The sequence below is a fragment of the Rhamphochromis longiceps genome, linkage group LG5 (assembly GCF_057381845.1).
Source record: "Rhamphochromis longiceps isolate RC_006_pf linkage group LG5, R_longiceps_female_GT1.1, whole genome shotgun sequence".
NCBI classification, from domain to species: Eukaryota; Metazoa; Chordata; class Actinopteri; order Cichliformes; family Cichlidae; genus Rhamphochromis; species Rhamphochromis longiceps.
Window position 1 is genome coordinate 27,493,695 of NC_140561.1, and position 23,304 is coordinate 27,516,998.

The 23,304-nt window shown below is 36.9% G+C and overlaps 1 protein-coding gene across 3 annotated transcripts in view; it reads left to right on the forward strand.

Moving 5' to 3' along the window:
• Nucleotides 1–23,304, forward strand: part of appl1 (adaptor protein, phosphotyrosine interaction, PH domain and leucine zipper containing 1) — a 31,184-nt gene that overhangs the window by 4,410 nt on the left and 3,470 nt on the right. For all 3 annotated transcript variants that reach the window (XM_085407042.1, XM_085407044.1, XM_085407045.1), the window contains 12 exons: nt 17,163–17,204; nt 18,257–18,315; nt 19,031–19,177; nt 20,258–20,340; nt 20,434–20,595; nt 20,809–20,997; nt 21,107–21,149; nt 21,222–21,278; nt 21,697–21,788; nt 22,051–22,230; nt 22,557–22,609; nt 22,967–23,141. In XM_085407042.1, the coding sequence (XP_085263168.1) occupies nt 17,163–17,204; nt 18,257–18,315; nt 19,031–19,177; nt 20,258–20,340; nt 20,434–20,595; nt 20,809–20,997; nt 21,107–21,149; nt 21,222–21,278; nt 21,697–21,788; nt 22,051–22,230; nt 22,557–22,609; nt 22,967–23,141 (1,282 nt within the window). The remainder of the gene's footprint in view (nt 1–17,162; nt 17,205–18,256; nt 18,316–19,030; nt 19,178–20,257; nt 20,341–20,433; nt 20,596–20,808; nt 20,998–21,106; nt 21,150–21,221; nt 21,279–21,696; nt 21,789–22,050; nt 22,231–22,556; nt 22,610–22,966; nt 23,142–23,304) is intronic.

Consider the following 23,304-nt stretch of genomic DNA (forward strand, 5'->3'; position numbering starts at 1 on the left):
AAAACTTTGCAGAAGCAAAAGAAGTTTGCTAAAATGGAATAACTTAGCAGAACTGCAATATCTTAGAGGAAACATAATACTTGGCAGAAATACAATAGCATAGCAGAATTTAGCAGAAATATTGTAACTTACCAGAAACATGATAACTTCTCAAAAATACAAGAATTTAGGAGAAATAGTATAAGATAACAGAAAGAATATATTTAGCCAAAAATACTTAAACATTACAGAAACACTATGATTTACAAAAATAGTACAACAGAGCAGAAATATTGTGATTTACCAGAGACACTGTGATGAACTATGAATATTGTAATTTTAAATTGAGACTATGTTTTAGCACAAATATTATAATTTGGCAGAAATACTATAATTTAGCAGAAATACTATATTAAGCACAAATCCTATAAAAAGCAGAAATGGTATGATTAAGCACAAATACTACATTTAGTAGAAATACTTTGTTTTAGCACAAATCCCATAAAAAGCAGAAATACTGTACTATGATTTAGTAGAAAAACTATAATTAATCAGAAATACTAAATTTAGCAGAAATACTATATTAAGCACAAATACTATAAAAAGCAGAAATAGTATGATTAAGCATAAATACTACATTTAGCAGAAATACTATATTAAGCACAAATCCTATAAAAGCAGAAATAGTATATTAAGCACAAATCTTATAAAATAGCAGAAATAGTATGATTTAGCACAATAGTAATAAGTTAAACAGAAAAATTGGAAAAGCAAAATGGACAGCTGAAAAAATGCTGAACATGCTGAGAGTCCCTCAAATATACTTGTTAAATGACAAAAATCTGCAAAAAAATTTATTACAGCCACACAATCACAAATATGTACACATGAGGAAACACACATGCACAGAGAGACCCACACACAAGATCCAATTCAGTCAACCAGTCTAAATATATTGAATTTAAATCTTAGAATGAGATCATCCCATTAAAAGCCTTTCTCTCTCTCTCTCTCTCTCTCTCTCTCTGACACACACACACACACACACACACACACACACACACACACACACACACACACACACACACACACAGGGAGAGAGAAGTAAGTTTCTAGGTCAGCCTGGGAGCTGGTGAATTTGAATCCACCAATCAGAGAGGCTGTGCACTTTTCCCCACCAAAACAGGTGCATCTGTTTACACACGCAGCAGCACAGAGAGACACAGGATTTTTGCAGTCTATTTCTCATAGTGACGACTCCCCTCAAACAAATGACCGTAATTTCCTAACCGTAGGGGCTAGAACGGTCATTCTTACACCGTTTTGTTCAGAAGAGATGGGGGAATCTTCAAGTGTTGACAATTTAATATTAAAATATGAATTTTTAGAGATATATGACATGGATGACTTGTTGACTTAGAAGCCACGAATTCCCCAATATGCAAATTTGAATGCCTGAGACCACATATGTGATTGGCTGGCTGGGAAGCCGTGCAGGCCCTGATTTGTGGATTTGAATTCCTCAGCCCTCAGATATGATTGGCTGGCTTAGAAGCCACGAAGGCCCCAATATGCAAATTTGAATGCCTCAGGACACTTATTTGATTGGCTGGGAAACTGTGCAGGCCCTGATTTGAAAATTTGAATGTCTCAGTCCTCACAGAGGATTGGCTGCCTGGGGACCTGGCAGAAATATATAGAAATACTATTATTAAGCATAAATATTACATTTAGTAGAAATACTATGTTTTAGCACAAATACTATAAAAAGAAGAAAAACTATAATTTAGCAGAAATACTATATTAAGCACAAATCCTATAAAAAGCAGGAATACTATAATTTAGAACAAATAGTATAAAAAGCAGAAATACTATAATTTAGCAGAAATACTATGTTAGGCACAAATCCTATAAAAAGCAGAAATACTATAATTTAGCAGAAATACTATGTTAGGCACAAATCCTATAAAAAGCAGAAATACTATAATTTAGCAGAAATACTATATTAGGCATAAATCCTATGAAAAGCAGAAATAGTATGATTTAGCAGAAATACTGTATTTAGCACAAGTACCGAAAAGTACCAGAAATACTATGATTTAGCAGAATAGTAATAACTTATTGAAACACAAATGCACAGAGGGACACACAAACACAGGCTCTAATCCAGTCAACCAGTCTAACTATGTTCAATTTAAATCCTACAATGACATGCTGCCAAATAAGGGCAGGGTCCTCTCTCTCCCACTAAACACACACACACACACACACACACACACACACACACACACACACACAGAGGGAGAGAGCTGCCGAATTTAAATCCACCAATCAGAGTGGCTGTTTACGTTTTCCCGCCAAAACAGGTGCATCTTTTTACACACGCAGCAGCACAGAGAGGCACAGGATTATTGCAGCCTATTTCTCATAGTGAGGACTCCCCTCAAACAAATGACCATAATTTCCTAACCGTAGGGGCTAGAGCGGTCATTCTTACACCGTTTTGTTCAGAAGAGATGGGGGAATCTTCCAGTGTTAACAATTTATCATTAAAATGTGAATTTTTAGAGATATACGACATGGATGACTTGTTGACTTAGAAGCCACGAATTCCCCCAATATGCAAATTTGAATGCCTGGGGCCACATATATGATTGGCTGCCTGGGAAGCCGTGCAGGCCCTGATTTGTGGATTTGAATTCCTCAGCCCTCAGATATGATTGGCTGGCTTAGAAGCCATGAAGGCCCCAATATGCAAATTTGAATGCCTCAGGACACATATATGATTGGCTGGGAAACCGTGCAGGCCCTGATTTGAAAATTTGAATGTCTAAGTCCTCACAGAGGATTGGCTGCCTGGGGACCTGGCAGAAATATATAGAAATACTATGATTAAGCATAAATACTACATTTAGTAGAAATACTATGTTTTAGCACAAATACTATAAAAAGCAGAAATACTATAATTTAGCAGAAATACTATATTAAGCACAAATCCTATAAAAAGCAGAAATAGGATGATTAAGCATAAACACTACATTTAGTAGAAATACTATGTTTGAGCAAAAATCCTATAAAAAGCAGAAATACTATATTAGGCACAAATCCCATAAAAAGCAGAAATAGTATGATTAAGCATAAATACTACATTTAGTAGAAATACTATGTTTTAGCACAAATAGTATAAAAAGCAGAAATATTGTAATTTAGCAGAAATACTATATTAGGCACAAATCTTATAAAATAGCAGAAATAGTATTATTTAGCACAATAGTAATAAGTTAAACAGAAAAATTGGAAAAGCAAAATGGACAGCTGAAAAAATGCTGAACATGCTGAGGGTCCCTCAAATATACTTGTTAAATGAAAAAATCAGCAAAAAAATGCACAGGGAGAGAGAAGTAAGTTTCTAGGTCAGCCTGGGAGCTGCTGAATTTGAATCCACCAATCAGAGAGCCTGTGTACTTTTTCCCGCCAAAACATGTGCCTCTTTTTACACACGCAGCACAGAGAGGCGCAGGATTGTTGCAGCCTATTTCTCATAGTGAGGACTCCCCTCAAACAAATGACCATAATTTCCAAACCGTAGGGGCTAGAGCGGTCATTCTTACACCGTTTTGTTCAGAAGAGATGGGGGAATCTTCCAGTGTTTACAATTTATCATTAAAATATGAATTATTAAAGATATTTGACTTGTAATGCACCATAACTGAGTAGAGCGAAGCAAAAACTGCCTTGACTTGCCCTCAAACAACGCTTTCTAACTCGAAATCTATTTGGAGTATCGATATCATTCTTTCACCGTAAGAGACAGCAGGCTTTGGTGAACAATCATGGAAATTTTCAGGTCTCTGTGGAAATCCAACAAAAAGTTATGACGAGAGAAAAAAGTGGTTCATTTCCACAGTTTGAAATCTGAAGAAATCTGAGCGAAGGACGAATTTCCTACCCTCAAACAAGTCCAACTCATTTCAGAACGGTAATAGGTGAGAAAGAAATTCTTGAATTGTGAGCGTCAGGGGTGTCTGAAGATATTCGGGGACAAGCCTCATGTCTTAACTTTGCTTCGTTAAGGAGATATGACGATTCAAATATGCCTCTCATTACAGAAATCCAGCGATGATTTTGAACAAGCTCTCCATTGACTTTCTATGCAGAGTTTTGAGAGTTTGTGTTGGTCTGAGGAGATTTGCCAAAATTCTATAAATCCCACAACAATGATAGTGACATTTCCTGAAAGCCAGCAAAAATACCTACGTTTTGATGTATAATTTGTGGAAGTTGAGTGAAAATTGAGCAAGTAGCAAACAGTTGTTCGGACATGAAGAGAAGACTGCAAAAGCTTCAGTGGCACACTGGAAGCCAAGAGCATAGCAACCATAACAACGCATGTATTTTGTGAAAAATCACAATTGTGCAACTCAAAACTTTAAGAGGCATAAAAGTAAAACGGTAAAAGATTTGAAAAAGCTGAATCACACATGAATAGCCCAATAATTTGTGAACATTTTAAAGTTTGAATGGTTGTTCTACGTGAAAATATGAGGAAGTAGTTAAGTTTCAGAAACAAGCAAATTTTAGCAGAATTGCAGAAGTTTCCCATTCATTTCAATGGGACAAATTAAGCTTAATATTTTAAAAAGTATAATAGTGAAAAATACCAAAAGACATAGCACACATTAGTAGAAATAGCAGAATAGTTTAAAATTTGAACGGTGAAAATCGGCTGAAAATTGCGGAAGTAGTTAAGTGCCAAAAAGTGTACGGAAGTCCCAAGAGGAACTCAATAGTGTGGATGCTTAAAGCATCCACACAATAAAGAGAAACAGGAAAACAATAGTGTGGATGCTTAAAGCATCCACACAACTAGAAAAATTTGCATTTCCTGCGAAAATGCAGTGTGGATGCTTAAAGCTGAAGCTGTATGCAAAAAGTAGCTGAAAAAGCTGAAAAGTTGCAGAAATTGTAAAAACTTTGCAGAAGCAAAACAACTTTGCTAAAATGGAATAACTTAGCAGAACTGCAATATCTTAGAGGAAACATAATACTTGGCAGAAATACAATAGCATAGCAGAATTTAGCAGAAATATTGTAACTTACCAGAAACATGATAACTTCTCAAAAATACAAGAATTTAGGAGAAATAGTATAAGATAACAGAAAGAATATATTTAGCCAAAAATACTTAAACATTACAGAAACACTATGATTTAGAAAAATAGTACAACAGAGCAGAAATATTGTGATTTACCAGAGACACTGTGATGAACTATGAATATTGTAATTTTAAATTGAGACTATGTTTTAGCACAAATATTATAATTTGGCAGAAATACTATAATTTAGCAGAAATACTATATTAAGCACAAATCCTATAAAAAGCAGAAATGGTATGATTAAGCACAAATACTACATTTAGTAGAAATACTTTGTTTTAGCACAAATCCCATAAAAAGCAGAAATACTGTACTATGATTTAGTAGAAAAACTATAATTAATCAGAAATACTAAATTTAGCAGAAATACTATATTAAGCACAAATACTATAAAAAGCAGAAATAGTATGATTAAGCATAAATACTACATTTAGCAGAAATACTATATTAAGCACAAATCCTATAAAAGCAGAAATAGTATATTAAGCACAAATCTTATAAAATAGCAGAAATAGTATGATTTAGCACAATAGTAATAAGTTAAACAGAAAAATTGGAAAAGCAAAATGGACAGCTGAAAAAATGCTGAACATGCTGAGGGTCCCTCAAATATACTTGTTAAATGACAAAAATCTGCAAAAAAATTTATTACAGCCACACAATCACAAATATGTACACATGAGGAAACACACATGCACAGAGAGACCCACACACAAGATCCAATTCAGTCAACCAGTCTAAATATATTGAATTTAAATCTTAGAATGAGATCATCCCATTAAAAGCCTCTCTCTCTCTCTCTCTCTCTCTCTGTCACACACACACACACACACACACACACACACACACACACACACACACACAGGGAGAGAGAAGTAAGTTTCTAGGTCAGCCTGGGAGCTGGTGAATTTGAATCCACCAATCAGAGAGGCTGTGCACTTTTCCCCACCAAAACAGGTGCAGCAGCACAGAGAGACACAGGATTTTTGCAGTCTATTTCTCATAGTGACGACTCCCCTCAAACAAATGACCGTAATTTCCTAACCGTAGGGGCTAGAACGGTCATTCTTACACCGTTTTGTTCAGAAGAGATGGGGGAATCTTCAAGTGTTGACAATTTAATATTAAAATATGAATTTTTAGAGATATATGACATGGATGACTTGTTGACTTAGAAGCCACGAATTCCCCAATATGCAAATTTGAATGCCTGAGACCACATATGTGATTGGCTGGCTGGGAAGCCGTGCAGGCCCTGATTTGTGGATTTGAATTCCTCAGCCCTCAGATATGATTGGCTGGCTTAGAAGCCACGAAGGCCCCAATATGCAAATTTGAATGCCTCAGGACACTTATTTGATTGGCTGGGAAACTGTGCAGGCCCTGATTTGAAAATTTGAATGTCTCAGTCCTCACAGAGGATTGGCTGCCTGGGGACCTGGCAGAAATATATAGAAATACTATTATTAAGCATAAATACTACATTTAGTAGAAATACTATGTTTTAGCACAAATACTATAAAAAGCAGAAATACTATATTAAGCACAAATCCTATAAAAAGCAGAAATACTATATTAAGCACAAATTCTATAAAAAGCAGAAATACTATATTAAGCACAAATTCTATAAAAAGCAGAAATACTATATTAAGCACAAATCCTATTAAAAGCAGAAATACTATATTAAGCACAAATCTTATAAAATAGCAGAAACAGTATGATTTAGCACAATAGTAATAAGTTAAACAGAAAAATTGGAAAAGCAAAATGGACAGCTGAAAAAATGCTGAACATGCTGAGGGTCCCTCAAATATACTTGTTAAATGAAAAAATCAGCAAAAAAATGCACAGGGAGAGAGAAGTAAGTTTCTAGGTCAGCCTGGGAGCTGCTGAATTTGAATCCACCAATCAGAGAGCCTGTGTACTTTTTCCCGCCAAAACATGTGCCTCTTTTTACACACGCAGCACAGAGAGGCACAGGATTATTGCAGCCTATTTCTCATAGTGAGGACTCCCCTCAAACAAATGACCATAATTTCCAAACCGTAGGGGCTAGAGCGGTCATTCTTACACCGTTTTGTTCAGAAGAGATGGGGGAATCTTCCAGTGTTTACAATTTATCATTAAAATATGAATTATTAAAGATATTTGACTTCTAATGCACCATAACTGAGTAGAGCGAAGCAAAAACTGCCTTGACTTGCCCTCAAACAACGCTTTGTGACTTGAAATCTATTTGGAGTATCGATATCATTCTTTCACCGTAAGAGACAGCAGGCTTTGGTGAACAATCATGGAAATTTTCAGGTCTCTGTGGAAATCCAACAAAAAGTTATGACGAGAGAAAAAAGTGGTTCATTTCCACAGTTTGAAATCTGAAGAAATCTGAGCGAAGGACGAATTTCCTACCCTCAAACAAGTCCAACTCATTTCAGAACGGTAATAGGTGAGAAAGAAATTCTTGAATTGTGAGCGTCAGGGGTGTCTGAAGATATTCGGGGACAAGCCTCATGTCTTAACTTTGCTTCGTTAAGGAGATATGACGATTCGAATATGCCTCTCATTACAGAAATCCAGCGGTGATTTTGAACAAGCTCTCCATTCACTTTATATGGAGAGTTTTCTGACATTGTGTTGGTCTGAGGAGATTTGCGAAAATTCTATAAATCCCACAACAATGATGGTGACATTTTCTGAAAGCCAGCAAAAATACCTACGTTTTGATGTATAATTTGTGGAAGTTGAGTGAAAATTGAGCAAGTAGCAGGAAGTTGTTCGGACATGAAGAGAAGACTGCAAAACCTTCAGTGACACACTGGAAGCCAAGAGCATAGCAACCATAACAACGCATGTATTTTGTGAAAAATCACAATTTTGCAACTCAAAACTTTAAGAGGCATAAAAGTAAAACAGTAAAAGATTTCAAAAAGCTGAATCATACCTGAATAGCCCAATAATTTGTGAACATTTTAAAATTTGAATGGTTGTTCTAGGTGAAAATATGAGGAAGTAGTTAAGTTTCAAAAACAAGCAAATTTTAGCAGAATTGCAGAAGTTTCCCATTCATTTCAATGGGACAAATTAAAGGAAAAAAGCTTAATATTTTAAAAAGTATAATAGTTAAAAATAGCAAAAATCATAGCAGGAATTAGCAAAAATAGCTGAATAGTTTAAAATTTGAATGGTGAAAATCGGCTGAAAATTGTGGAAGTAGTTTAACGGCGAAAAGTGTACGGAAGCAACTAGAATAATAACTAGAAAAATTTGCATTTCCTGCGAAAATGCATTGTGGATGCTTAAAGCTGAAGCTGTATGCAAAAACTAGCTGAAAAAGCTGAAAAGTTGCAGAAATTGTAAAAACTTTGCAGAAGCAAAAGAAGTTTGCTAAAATGGAATAACTTAGCAGAACTGCAATATCTTAGAGGAAACATAATACTTGGCAGAGATACAATAGCATAGCAGAATTTAGCAGAAATATTGTAACTTACCAGAAACATGATAACTTCTCAAAAATACAAGAATTTAGGAGAAATAGTATAAGATAACAGAAAGAATATATTTAGCCAAAAATACTTAAACATTACAGAAACACTATGATTTAGAAAAATAGTACAACAGAGCAGAAATATTGTGATTTACCAGAGACACTGTGATGAACTATGAATATTGTAATTTTAAATTAAGACTATGTTTTAGCACAAATATTATAATTTGGCAGAAATACTATAATTTAGCAGAAATACTATATTAAGCACAAATCCTATAAAAAGCAGAAATGGTATGATTAAGCATAAATACTACATTTAGTAGAAATACTTTGTTTTAGCACAAATCCCATAAAAAGCAGAAATACTGTACTATGATTTAGTAGAAAAACTATAATTAATCAGAAATACTAAATTTAGCAGAAATACTATATTAAGCACAAATCCTATGAAAAGCAGAAATAATATGATTAAGCATAAATACTACATTTAGCAGAAATACTATATTAAGCACAAATCTTATAAAAAGCAGAAATACTATATTAAGCACAAATCCTATAAAAGCAGAAATAGTATATTAAGCACAAATCTTATAAAATAGCAGAAATAGTATGATTTAGCACAATAGTAATAAGTTAAACAGAAAAATTGGAAAAGCAAAATGGACAGCTGAAAAAATGCTGAACATGCTGAGGGTCCCTCAAATATACTTGTTAAATGACAAAAATCTGAAAAAAAATTTATGACAGCCACACAATTACAAATATGTACACATGAGGAAACACACATGCACAGAGAGACACACACACAAGATCCAATTCAGTCAACCAGTCTAACTATATTCAATTTAAATCCTACAATGACATGCTGCTAAATAAGGGCAGGGTCCTCTCTCTCCCACTAAACACACACACACACACACGCACACACAAACACACAGAGGGAGAGAGCTGCTGAATTTGAATCCACCAATCAGAGTGGCTGTGTACTTTTTCCTGCCAAAACAGGTGCATCTTTTTACACACGCAGCACAGAGAGACACAGGATTATTGCAGTCTATTTCTCATAGTGACGACTCCCCTCAAACAAATGACCATAATTTCCTAACTGTAGGGGCTAGAGCGGTCATTCTTACACCGTTTTGTTCAGAAGTGATTGGGGAATCTTCAAGTGTTGACAAGTTATCATTAAAATATGAATTTTTAGAGATATATGACATGGATGACTTATTGACTTAGAAGCCACGAATTCCCCAATATGCAAATTTGAATGGCTGAGGCCACATATATGATTGGCTGGCTGGGAAGCCGTGCAGGCCCTGATTTGTGGATTTGAATTCCTCAGCCCTGATATGATTGGCTGGCTTAGAAGCCATGAAGGCCCCAATATGCAAATTTGAATGCCTCAGGACACATATATGATTGGCTGGGAAGCCGTGCAGGCCCTGATTTGAAAATTTGAATGTCTCAGTCCTCAGAGAGGATTGGCTGCCTGGGGACCTGGCAGATATATATATAGAAATACTATGATTAAGCATAAATACTACATTTAGTAGAAATACTATGTTTTCGCACAAATACTATAAAAAGCAGAAATACTATAATTTAGCAGAAATACTATATTAGGCACAAATAGTATAAAAAGCAGAAATACTATATTAGGTACAAATCCTATAAAAAGCAGAAATACTATATTAGGCACAAATCCTATAAAAAGCAGAAATGCTATATTAGGCACAAATAGTATAAAAAGCAGAAATACTATAATTTAGCAGAATAGTAATAACTTACAAAATTACAAATATGGAGGCATATTGAAACACAAATGCACAGAGGGACACACAAACACAGGCTCTAATCCAGTCAACCAGTCTAACTATATTCAATTTAAATCCTACAATGACATGCTGCCAAATAAGGGCAGGGTCCTCTCTCTCCCACTAAACACACACACACACACACACACACACACACACACACACACACACACACACACACACACACACACACACACACACACAGACAGACACACACAGACAGACACAGAGGGAGAGAGCTGCCGAATTTGAATCCACCAATCAGAGATCCTGTGCACTTTTTCCCGCCAAAACAGGTGCATCTATTTACACACGCAGCACAGAGAGGCAGAGGATTATTGCAGCCTATTTCTCATAGTGAGGACTCCCCTCAAACAAATGACCATAATTTCCTAACCGTAGGGGCTAGAGCGGTCATTCTTACACCGTTTTGTTCAGAAGAGATGGGGGAATCTTCCAGTGTTAACAATTTATCATTAAAATATGAATTATTAAAGATATTTGACTTCTAATGCACCATAACTGAGTAGAGCGAAGCAAAAACTGCCTTGACTTGCCCTCAAACAACGCTTTGTAACTCTAAATCTATTTGGAGTATCGATATCATTCTTTCACCGTAAGAGACAGCAGGCTTTGGTGAACAGTCATGGAAATTTTCAGGTCTCTGTGGAAATCCAACAAAAAGTTATGACGAGAGAAAAAGGTGGTTCATTTCCACAGTTTGAAATCTGAAGAAATCTGAGCGAAGGACAAATTTCCTACCCTCAAACAAGTCCAACTCATTTCAGAACGGTAATAGGTGAGAAAGAAATTCTTGAATTGTGAGCGTCACGAGTGTCTGAAGATATACCGGGACAAGCCTCATGTCTTAAAGTCGCTTCGTTAAGGAGATATGACGATTCGAATATGCCTCTCATTACAGAAATCCAGCGATGATTTTGAACAAGCTCTCCATTGACTTTATATGGAGAGTTTTGAGACCTTGTGTTGGTCTGAGGAGATTTGCAAAAATTCTATAAATCCCACAACAATGATGGTGACATTTTCTGAAAGCCAGCAAAAATACCTACGTTTTGATGTATAATTTGTGGAAGTTGAGTGAAAATTGAGCAAGTAGCAAACAGTTGTTCGGACATGAAGCGAAAATTGCAAAACCTTCAGTGGCACACTGGAAGCCAAGAGCATAGCAACCATAACAACACATGTATTTTGTGAAAAATCACAATTTTGCAACTCAAAACTTTAAGAGGCATAAAAGTAAAACAGTAAAAGATTTGAAAAAGCTGAATCATACCTGAATAGCCCAATAATTTGTGAACATTTTAAAATTTGAATGGTTGTTCTAGGTGAAAGTATGAGGAAGTAGTTAAGTTTCAAAAACAAGCAAATTTTAGCAGAATTGCTGAAGTTTCCCATTCATTTCAATGGGACAAATTAAAGGAAAAAAGTGGAATATTTTAAAAAGTATAATAGTTAAAAATACCAAAAGTCATAGCCGGCATTAGCAAAAATAGTTGAATAGTTTAAAATTTGAACGGTGAAAATCGGCTGAAAATTGTGGAAGTAGTTCTACGGCGAAAAGTGTACGGAAACACCCGGAATAATAATAATAAAGAATAAAGAGAAACAGGAACTCAATAGTGTGGATGCTTAAGCATCCACACAACTAGAAAAATTTGCATTTCCTGCGAAAATGCAGTGTGGATGCTTAAAGCTGAAGCTGTATGCAAAAAGTAGCTGAAAAAGCTGAAAAGTTGCAGAAATTGTAAAAACTTTGCAGAAGCAAAAGAAGTTTGCTAAAATGGAATAACTTAGCAGAACTGCAATATCTTAGAGGAAACATAATACTTGGCAGAAATACAATAGCATAGCAGAATTTAGCAGAAATATTGTAACTTACCAGAAACATGATAACTTCTCAAAAATACAAGAATTTAGGAGAAATAGTATAAGATAACAGAAAGAATATATTTAGCCAAAAATACTTAAACATTACAGAAACACTATGATTTAGAAAAATAGTACAACAGAGCAGAAATATTGTGATTTACCAGAGACACTGTGATGAACTATGAATATTGTAATTTTAAATTAAGACTATGTTTTAGCACAAATATTTTAATTTGGCAGAAATACTATAATTTAGCAGAAATACTATATTAAGCACAAATCCTATAAAAAGCAGAAATGGTATGATTAAGCACAAATACTACATTTAGTAGAAATACTTTGTTTTAGCACAAATCCCATAAAAAGCAGAAATACTGTACTATGATTTAGTAGAAAAACTATAATTAATCAGAAATACTAAATTTAGCAGAAATACTATATTAAGCACAAATACTATGAAAAGCAGAAATAGTATGATTAAGCATAAATACTACATTTAGCAGAAATACTATATTAAGCACAAATCTTATAAAATAGCAGAAATAGTATGATTTAGCACAATAGTAATAAGTTAAACAGAAAAATTGGAAAAGCAAAATGGACAGCTGAAAAAATGCTGAACATGCTGAGGGTCCCTCAAATATACTTGTTAAATGACAAAAATCTGCAAAAAAATTTATTACAGCCACACAATCACAAATATGTACACATGAGGAAACACACATGCACAGAGAGACCCACACACAAGATCCAATTCAGTCAACCAGTCTAAATATATTGAATTTAAATCTTAGAATGAGATCATCCCATAAAAAGCCTTTCTCTCTCTCTCTCTCTCTCTCTCTCTCTCTCTCTCTGTCACACACACACACACACACACACACACACACACACACAGGGAGAGAGAAGTAAGTTTCTAGGTCAGCCTGGGAGCTGGTGAATTTGAATCCACCAATCAGAGAGGCTGTGCACTTTTCCCCACCAAAACAGGTGCATCTGTTTACACACGCAGCAGCACAGAGAGACACAGGATTTTTGCAGTCTATTTCTCATAGTGACGACTCCCCTCAAACAAATGACCGTAATTTCCTAACCGTAGGGGCTAGAACGGTCATTCTTACACCGTTTTGTTCAGAAGAGATGGGGGAATCTTCAAGTGTTGACAGTTTAATATTAAAATATGAATTTTTAGAGATATATGACATGGATGACTTGTTGACTTAGAAGCCACGAATTCCCCAATATGCAAATTTGAATGCCTGAGACCACATATGTGATTGGCTGGCTGGGAAGCCGTGCAGGCCCTGATTTGTGGATTTGAATTCCTCAGCCCTCAGATATGATTGGCTGGCTTAGAAGCCACGAAGGCCCCAATATGCAAATTTGAATGCCTCAGGACACTTATTTGATTGGCTGGGAAACTGTGCAGGCCCTGATTTGAAAATTTGAATGTCTCAGTCCTCACAGAGGATTGGCTGCCTGGGGACCTGGCAGAAATATATAGAAATACTATTATTAAGCATAAATACTACATTTAGTAGAAATACTATGTTTTAGCACAAATATTATAAAAAGAAGAAAAACTATAATTTAGCAGAAATACTATATTAAGCACAAATCCTATAAAAAGCAGAAATATTATAATTTAGCAGAAATACTATGTTAGGCACAAATCCTATAAAAAGCAGAAATACTATAATTTAGCAGAAATACTATATTAGGCATAAATCCTATGAAAAGCAGAAATAGTATGATTTAGTAGAAATACTGTATTTAGCACAAGTACCGAAAAGTACCAGAAATACTATGATTTAGCAGAATAGTAATAACTTATTGAAACACAAATGCACAGAGGGACACACAAACACAGGCTCTAATCCAGTCAACCAGTCTAACTATGTTCAATTTAAATCCTACAATGACATGCTGTCAAATAAGGGCAGGGTCCTCTCTCTCCCACTAAACACACACACACACACACACACACACACACACACACACACACACACACACACACACACACACACACACACACACACACACACACAGGGAGAGAGGACTAAGTTTCTAGGTCAGCCTGGGAGCTGCTGAATTTGAATCCACCAATCAGAGAGGCTGTTTACGTTTTCCCGCCAAAACAGGTGCATCTTTTTACACACGCAGCACAGAGACATAGACCTGCTTCTTTCAGTTTATTTCACATAGTGAGGATTCCCCTCAAACAAATGACCATAATTTCCTAACCATAGGGGCTAGAGCGGTCATTCTTACACCGTTTTGTTCAGAAGAGATGGGGGAATCTTCAAGTGTTGACAATTTATCATTAAAATATGAATTTTTAGAGATATATGACATGGATGACTTGTTGACTTAGAAGCCACGAATTCCCCAATATGCAAATTTGAATACCTGGAGCCCACATACATGATTGGCTGGCTGGGAAGCTGTGCAGGCCCTGATTTGTGGATTTGAATTCCTCAGCCCTCAGATATGATTGGCTGGCTTAGAAGCCATGAAGGCCCCAATATGCAAATTTGAATGCCTCAGGACACATATATGATTGGCTGGGAAGCCGTGCAGGCCCTGATTTGAAAATTTGAATTTCTCAGTCCTCAAAGAGGATTGGCTGCCTGGGGACCTGGCAGAAATATATAGAAATACTATGATTAAGCATAAATACTACATTTAGTAGAAATACTATGTTTTAGCACAAATACTATAAAAAGCAGAAATACTATAATTTAGCAGAAATACTATATTAAGCACAAATCCTATAAAAAGCAGAAATAGGATGATTAAGCATAAACACTACATTTAGTAGAAATACTATGTTTGAGCAAAAATCCTATAAAAAGCAGAAATACTATATTAGGCACAAATCCCATAAAAAGCAGAAATAGTATGATTAAGCATAAATACTACATTTAGTAGAAATACTATGTTTTAGCACAAATAGTATAAAAAGCAGAAATATTGTAATTTAGCAGAAATACTATATTAGGCACAAATCTTATAAAATAGCAGAAATAGTATTATTTAGCACAATAGTAATAAGTTAAACAGAAAAATTGGAAAAGCAAAATGGACAGCTGAAAAAATGCTGAACATGCTGAGGGTCCCTCAAATATACTTGTTAAATGAAAAAATCAGCAAAAAAATGCACAGGGAGAGAGAAGTAAGTTTCTAGGTCAGCCTGGGAGCTGCTGAATTTGAATCCACCAATCAGAGAGCCTGTGTACTTTTTCCCGCCAAAACATGTGCCTCTTTTTACACACGCAGCACAGAGAGGCACAGGATTATTGCAGCCTATTTCTCATAGTGAGGACTCCCCTCAAACAAATGACCATAATTTCCAAACCGTAGGGGCTAGAGCGGTCATTCTTACACCGTTTTGTTCAGAAGAGATGGGGGAATCTTCCAGTGTTTACAATTTATCATTAAAATATGAATTATTAAAGATATTTGACTTGTAATGCACCATAACTGAGTAGAGCGAAGCAAAAACTGCCTTGACTTGCCCTCAAACAACGCTTTCTAACTCGAAATCTATTTGGAGTATCGATATCATTCTTTCACCGTAAGAGACAGCAGGCTTTGGTGAACAATCATGGAAATTTTCAGGTCTCTGTGGAAATCCAACAAAAAGTTATGACGAGAGAAAAAAGTGGTTCATTTCCACAGTTTGAAATCTGAAGAAATCTGAGCGAAGGACGAATTTCCTACCCTCAAACAAGTCCAACTCATTTCAGAACGGTAATAGGTGAGAAAGAAATTCTTGAATTGTGAGCGTCAGGGGTGTCTGAAGATATTCGGGGACAAGCCTCATGTCTTAACTTTGCTTCGTTAAGGAGATATGACGATTCGAATATGCCTCTCATTACAGAAATCCAGCGGTGATTTTGAACAAGCTCTCCATTCACTTTATATGGAGAGTTTTCTGACCTTGTGTTAGTCTGAGGAGATTTGCCAAAATTCTATAAATCCCACAACAATGATGGTGACATTTTCTGAAAGCCAGCAAAAATACCTACGTTTTGATGTATAATTTGTGGAAGTTGAGTGAAAATTGAGCAAGTAGCAGGAAGTTGTTCGGACATGAAGTGAAAATTGCAAAACCTTCAGTGGCACACTGGAAGCCAAGAGCATAGCAACCATAACAACACATGTATTTTGTGAAAAATCACAATTTTGCAACTCAAAACTTTAAGAGGCATAAAAGTAAAACAGTAAAAGATTTGAAAAAGCTGAATCATACCTGAATAGCCCAATAATTTGTGAACATTTTAAAGTTTGAATGGTTGTTCTAGGTGAAAATATGAGGAAGTAGTTAAGTTTCAAAAACAAGCAAAATTTAGCAGAATTTTGGAAGTTTCCCATTCATTTCAATGGGACAAATTAAAGGAAAAAAGTGGAATATTTTAAAAAGTATAATAGTTAAAAATAGCAAAAATCATAGCAGGAAAGAGCAAAAATAGCTGAATAGTTTAAAATTTGAACGGTGAAAATCGGCTGAAAATTGTGGAAGTAGTTTAACGGCGAAAAGTGTACGGAAACACCCGGAATAATAATAATAAAGATAAAGAATAAAGAGAAACAGGAACTCAATAGTGTGGATGCTTAAAGCATCCACACAATAAAGAATAAAGAGAAACAGGAAAACAATAGTGTGGATGCTTAAAGCATCCACACAATTATTTTCTGCATTGCTATGTTAGTTGTTTACTTTCAATATTAATATTTAATATTTATGGTAGTAGAATTAATCTGAAGCAGCAGCTCTTGCTACATAAACAGATGCACTTTGCTCTCTAATGTGAGTTTTTTTTGTCTCTCCAGAGATCCTTACTCTTAAAGAAGTCTTCCAAATAGCCAGTGATGGTAAGCTGTACCTCATAAACTACAGTCAGTGCACTTTATTGCCTACACATTACGCTTGCATTGCACCTCCAGTCATGAAAGCCCTTCCCATGAAGCCTCTGGCAGTTTTTGTGCTGATATTAATAACAAAGACGTTTGGGATCTCTGCAGAGTGATGGGGACTTTTACGTGCTCTACCTTTTAGCACATGCCGACCTCGCTCTGTAACTTTATGTGGTCTGCCACATTGTGACGAATTTGCTGTGGTTTAAACACTTCCTGTTTGTAATAATACCACTTACAGCTGATAATAGCATATCTAGGACGGAAGAAATTTCATAAATTGACTTGTTGCCAAGATGGCTCCTATTAAACTGCTATGCTCAAATGCAGTGAGCTCTTTAGAATGACCCATTCTTTCACGAATGTTTATAAAGACAGTTTGATTTTATACATCTGTGGAAATTGGACAGAAAATTCCTGAATTCAAACATTTAGAGGTGTGGTTCAGTACTTTTATACTACATATACTTTATGTCTAGATAAATCACACATGTGCAATATAAAGCCATCTGTTTCTGACCCGCGGTGTTTGAAAATTAGCGTAAGAGGCAGTATAATTCTTGGGCAGTCACTGTAGTGAGACTTTACTGCTGTTTAATTCAGGCAATGCAGCAGTTCATATCATACAGTTAACAAGACTTATATAAATGTTCATTTAACATTTAGTACTTTCATTTAACCTTTAACCATGTTTCCATTTGATCTTGGCAGCATGGCCCTCTGGAGGGGAAAAAAGTTGAACTCTGTATATCACAGTGCTTTCATCTCAGCTTTCATTTAAATCTTTTGTGATCTAGTAAATACTTAACTTTAGATCTTAAATTTTAGGCCCATATATAAAAGAAAAATTATTGAAATGGTAGAAATAGAAGCTAAATTACTTGCAATTGTGAAATTTAGTTTGTTTAGGTATTTTTAGTGTGCATTTCAGGCAGTTTCAAGTTTTCTAACTATTAAGAGGGCAAGATATATTTTACTATTAAAAATCTTTTCTGTGTCTCTGTGTGCAGATCATGACGTGGCGATTAACAGATACAGTCGCTTATCCAAAAGGAGGGAGAACGACAAGGTAACAGCTTTTAGGTTTACCATTCATGACTTCATACCTCAAACTATACATTGACTTTCGTGGTAATGGTTTTATTTTACATGTCCGTAAATGGTAAATCATAGTCTGGAAAGTTTTCTATTTAACTGTAAAAACATCCACAGTTAGATGGATAGAAGTTTAGCAGCTTTGTTTAGATTGGTTGGCTGAGCTGATAAGAAGAAGCTGCTTTTATGATTTAAATACAGCTGCAGGAGTCTGTGGATAATTTTCATATTTTGCATGTTCAGCACACTCATTGTGCTTTGTCAAAAAGACATATTAGTATGAACTTGGAACTGAAAGACCTAAATGCTTCCTCTGTTTTCCCTCAAACTTCCAAATCACTGAAGTTTATTCATTAAATTAGTAATTTTTGGTCATACCAGCAAATCTGTCATTTTTGGTCTCTATTTTGGTTTCTATAAAAATAATTTTACAGAATCTGCTATATTTAAAAAAATAACAGCAAAAACTCCTCAGTAGTATTTTTTTAATTAAAGTTACAGGAAGTGATGACTGTGTGGAAATGCAGCTGCAATGATAGATGGGGTTGGGTTGTTTTAAAAAGTCTCTCATCAAGTTTCACATTCCTCAAAGCAGCAGCTTCCTAGATGATTATCAAGACCAAATGATATTATGCGAGTGGATAATGTTATCTGGCTTTTTACTGAAATAAGAGTCTCGTGTGTTGCAGTTACGGGCGGAGGTGGTGGAGGATGTCTACACCTCCCGCAAGAAACAACACCAGACAATGATGCACTACTTCTGCTCACTGAACACTCTGCAGTACAAGAAGAAGACAGCTCTGCTGGAGCCACTGCTGGGATACATGCAGGCACAGGTGTGCACGCCTTTACTGCAGAGTAATTCAGTTCACATATATAAACTTCAGGAAAATCAGGCTCAGGAAGGGGCAGCCATCTGCTGCAACCGGTTGTGGGTGATGAGAGAGAGATGGGACTAGTGCACCTCAAAAATCCAACATTAGGTCTTAACCAAACGTTAACTGGATTCCATATCTGACTCAGGTCCGAAATTCTTTTCCCCCACGAAAAGCCAGAACAGTGTGAAATACACATCAAATCTTTAACTTGGCAAAATGTTAATCCCCCTGCTTGATTCTGGGAATTTTGGAAACAGCTTTGAAATTCTTTGGTAATCCTGCAAAACAATTCTGACAGACATTTTAAGCCTGACTGCTGAACTTTTATGTGAAGAAATGAAGTTTGATTTCATTGAAGTTTTTGCACTATCAGTGCAGGCACACAGTTTCATGTCAGGTGATATTCACACACACATGCGCATTAGTGGTGACACATTGTAATCAGGCTTGAATAGGGGAGGACCTGTAGCAACAAAGGTCAAGTAGTCTAAGACACGTGGGAAGCATCCAAGAATAGTTTATAACAAGAAAGAAACTCGATGGAAAACGCTGTGAGCTCAAAGAAGGATATGAAGGAAAATTTAAAGAAAAGGAAAAGATTGTGGTGCTCTTAGAGTCAGACTTTTTAATCTGATGGTGGATGTTGTTGATGTGGGTCTTAAACTAAAATGCCCCAAATATGGACTAAAAGAAAGTGCATTTTACGTGTGGTATAGGTACTCATTTTGTTTCCTTAACTTTCACGAAGAATGGTTCAGTGTATCCTTTGCTAAAGGAGGTAACAAAGGAAGCACTAAGGAGTGAGCTCTTATTGTGACGACCACACACACACTTCCAGGTAACTTCACTCAGTTAGGAATTCTGAAAACTGATGTCATCCACAGCCAGTGAATGAGGGCAAGAACAAACATGGTTTGCCTTTACTGCCAGAAGGGGGAGACAGAGTTTCTGCAAAGGAGATTTAATACCAAAACAGTGTGAAATCACATTTATTTGAAGTCAGCTCTGAAGTGACCAACCTGTTTTTGTTCTCCTCAGATCAGTTTCTTTAAGCTGGGGTCAGAAAATCTCACCCAGCAGTGGGAAGAGTTCCTGGGAACTATAGGAACCAGTGTCCAGAAGTAAGAACTCCTTCATCCCCAAACTGTTAATTAATTGTGGAGACAGGAAGATTTTAGCAATGAGTGACAATGAACATGTGAATGTATGTATAGTGTACGCCGGGAAATGGAGGAGGAGGTGGGGCAGATGCAACAGACCATCCAGGAGATGGAGAGGGCTTGTGACGCCCTTTATGCACCATGTGACCCCGACCCCGCCCACTCACCTGTGAGTCGCAACCTGACCAGGAAGCAGGGCTACCTGTACATCCGGAAGTAAGCCACAGGACGACTTCAGTGTTTTATTTCTTAGTGAGCTTTAATCCTGTTTCACCCACAGACCCAGAACAGTTTTTACATTGTGCATCTCTTATTGGGGTGACTGTAGCTCAGGAGGTAGAGGGGGTCATCTGCTAATTGGAAGGTTGGTGGTTTGATCCCTGACTGTAAACACTGTGAAATCCTTTTTGTGTCTTTGCTGTCTCACAGTAAGACTGGGCTAGTGTCATCATCCTGGGAGCGACAGTACTTCTTTACACAGGGTGGAAACCTGATGCAACAGGGCCGGGGAGAGGTGGCGGGCGGGCTGGTCACAGACCTTGACAACTCCTCCGTCATGGCAGTTGACTGTGATGACCGCCGATTCTGCTTTCAGGTCACTTCCTTTGATGGGAAAAAGTGAGAGGTCCTTTTTTATAGTTCTCTTCTCATATGTGCTCCGCCCCGCCCCTTTTTTTGTAATTCTTAGGTCAAAATAAAAATCATTTTCTTCTCTTTATTATGTCAGAGTGGTGACGCTGCAGGCGGAGAGCAGGAAGGAATGCGAGGAGGTAAAATACTCTAACTTTATGAAGCCTCCTTTGAGTTTGCTGCTGTTTTCTGATGTTGTCTCTCTCCACTAGTGGATCTCCACCATCAACAACATCTCAAGGAGGATCTACCTGAGTGAAAATGCAGAGGTTTGTGTCTGCTTCCTTCTTCTATCGACCTTCATGTTGCTTACCGTTCACTGTTGTATACCTTTGGCAGCTATTTTAGTTGTAGTCTAGCCAGGGAAGTATGTGTTGTAAAATATCAGCATCAATATTGTGAGATGGTGCAGAAGACCTTAAACTCTTTGCATGGGAAATTATAGATTTTCTGAGGAAACTACTTTGATTTGACTATTTGGCACAAGGTACTGGTAATGAAGATCTGATCTAATATCTGTCTTCCCACAAGGTTTTTGTAATTGTGCGACAGTACGCCAGTGCACAATTTCTAGACTTCAAGCAGGCTTCAGTAATAAATCACAGCAGCTTGGCACGTACAGAAGCAAAAACCTCTCTATTAGAAACCAGATGATCTCAGTAATTCCTAGTTACTTCTTGTTGGCAGGAGCTTGCAGCCAGAGTGAACCAATCCGCTCTTGAAGCCGTGACACCATCACCGTCCTTTCAGCAGAGACACGAGAGCATGAGACCAACCAGGTAGGAGTGTGTGTGGGTGCGTTGTCAAACTAGTTTGAGTTTTAGACTGGGTATTTCTACCTGTCCTCTCTGTTTGGGGGTTCCGATTTTTTCAAAATTAGGTTTAGGTGAGAGTAATGATTACCAACACCCTCACAACCTGCTGTCGGCTTCCATTATTTATTGAAGTAGGGCCGCAGGTGGTCCAGATTTCATTATGGAGCCCTGTCATCATCCTCTTTCTCTCCCTCTCTCGCTCTCTCTCTCTTTGTCTCCCATCCAGTAAGGGGCGAACGGGTCGAGCGAGCAGCATCAGCTCTGTGGGCTCCGAGCCATCGCCCGCTCTTTCTGTGCTCTCACTGGATGCACTGGTTGCCCCAGAAACACCCATCCAGTTTGACATAATTTCCCCCGTCAGTGAGGAGAACTCAGGACAAAGCAAAACAGCACCGCAGTCCAGCAGGTACGTGTCTGTCAGGGAAAATGATGAATCACTGTTTAAATTTCCAGCATGTGTTTCACAAACTAGCCGGCATCATAACGAGGCGATACCGCCTGACTGCGCAGCACCATCTGCTCAGATTTGAAGGTTCTGTGCTGCATGTGCTGCAGACAGTGCTTGTGAACATTAGAGTTCAAGCAGCTCTGCCTATATCTACTGTTTACATGGTCTGTGAAGCATGCAATGACAGAACAAAAAGCAAGCTAACTAAACTAATAATGTGAAGACAGATATATCTGAAGCTATGAAAATATGACTGTTTTGTGTGTTTATGTGCTTCTCTGCAGGAGAAGTAATCCATTTGGGGAGTCAGGAGAGAGCACAGCAGAAGACAGTGAAGGTACTCGTGTCTGTCTGTCTCGACTATTTTATCAATGTTTATTTATTTATTTACGTACGTCTTTATCTTCTAAATGACATTTATGACTATGCAGAGGTCATGTTAATGTTATAACTGGGATTCTGGATAATAACTCATGTAGAAAAAAGGTTTAAACTGCGTATTTATTTAGATTATAATGGGTTTTATTATTTCCATTATTATCCATAATTACAACCAGTTTAAAATAATTTAAAGTGATTTAATTATTAAAAAAGTACATTTAAACCACCAAAGAATCAGCTTTTACACAACTCGAGTGGAACCACAGCCATACATGAAGTATGTTTTGTTTTTTCTGGTTTTTGTGCTGCGTAGACTCGATCCTCCACCAGCTCTTTATCGTTCGCTTCCTGGGCTCCATGGAGGTGAAGACTGCCGAGTCAGTGGATGTCATCTCTGAGACCATGAGGCAGATCCTGGCTGCCAGAGCCATCCACAACATCTTCAGGATGACCGAGTCCCACCTGCTGGTCACCTGCGACTGCCTCAAGTAGGAACTGCAGTGATCATTATGAGCGTGTTGGATGAAGCCGATGTTTGTTGTGTGACTAACTTCTTTTTGCAAAGCAAGCATGAGCCACGGGAACCACATTCAAGAAAAGATAAAATAAAATGCCAGCTTGAAAAAAATTGCAATTATCCTCTTATATTAA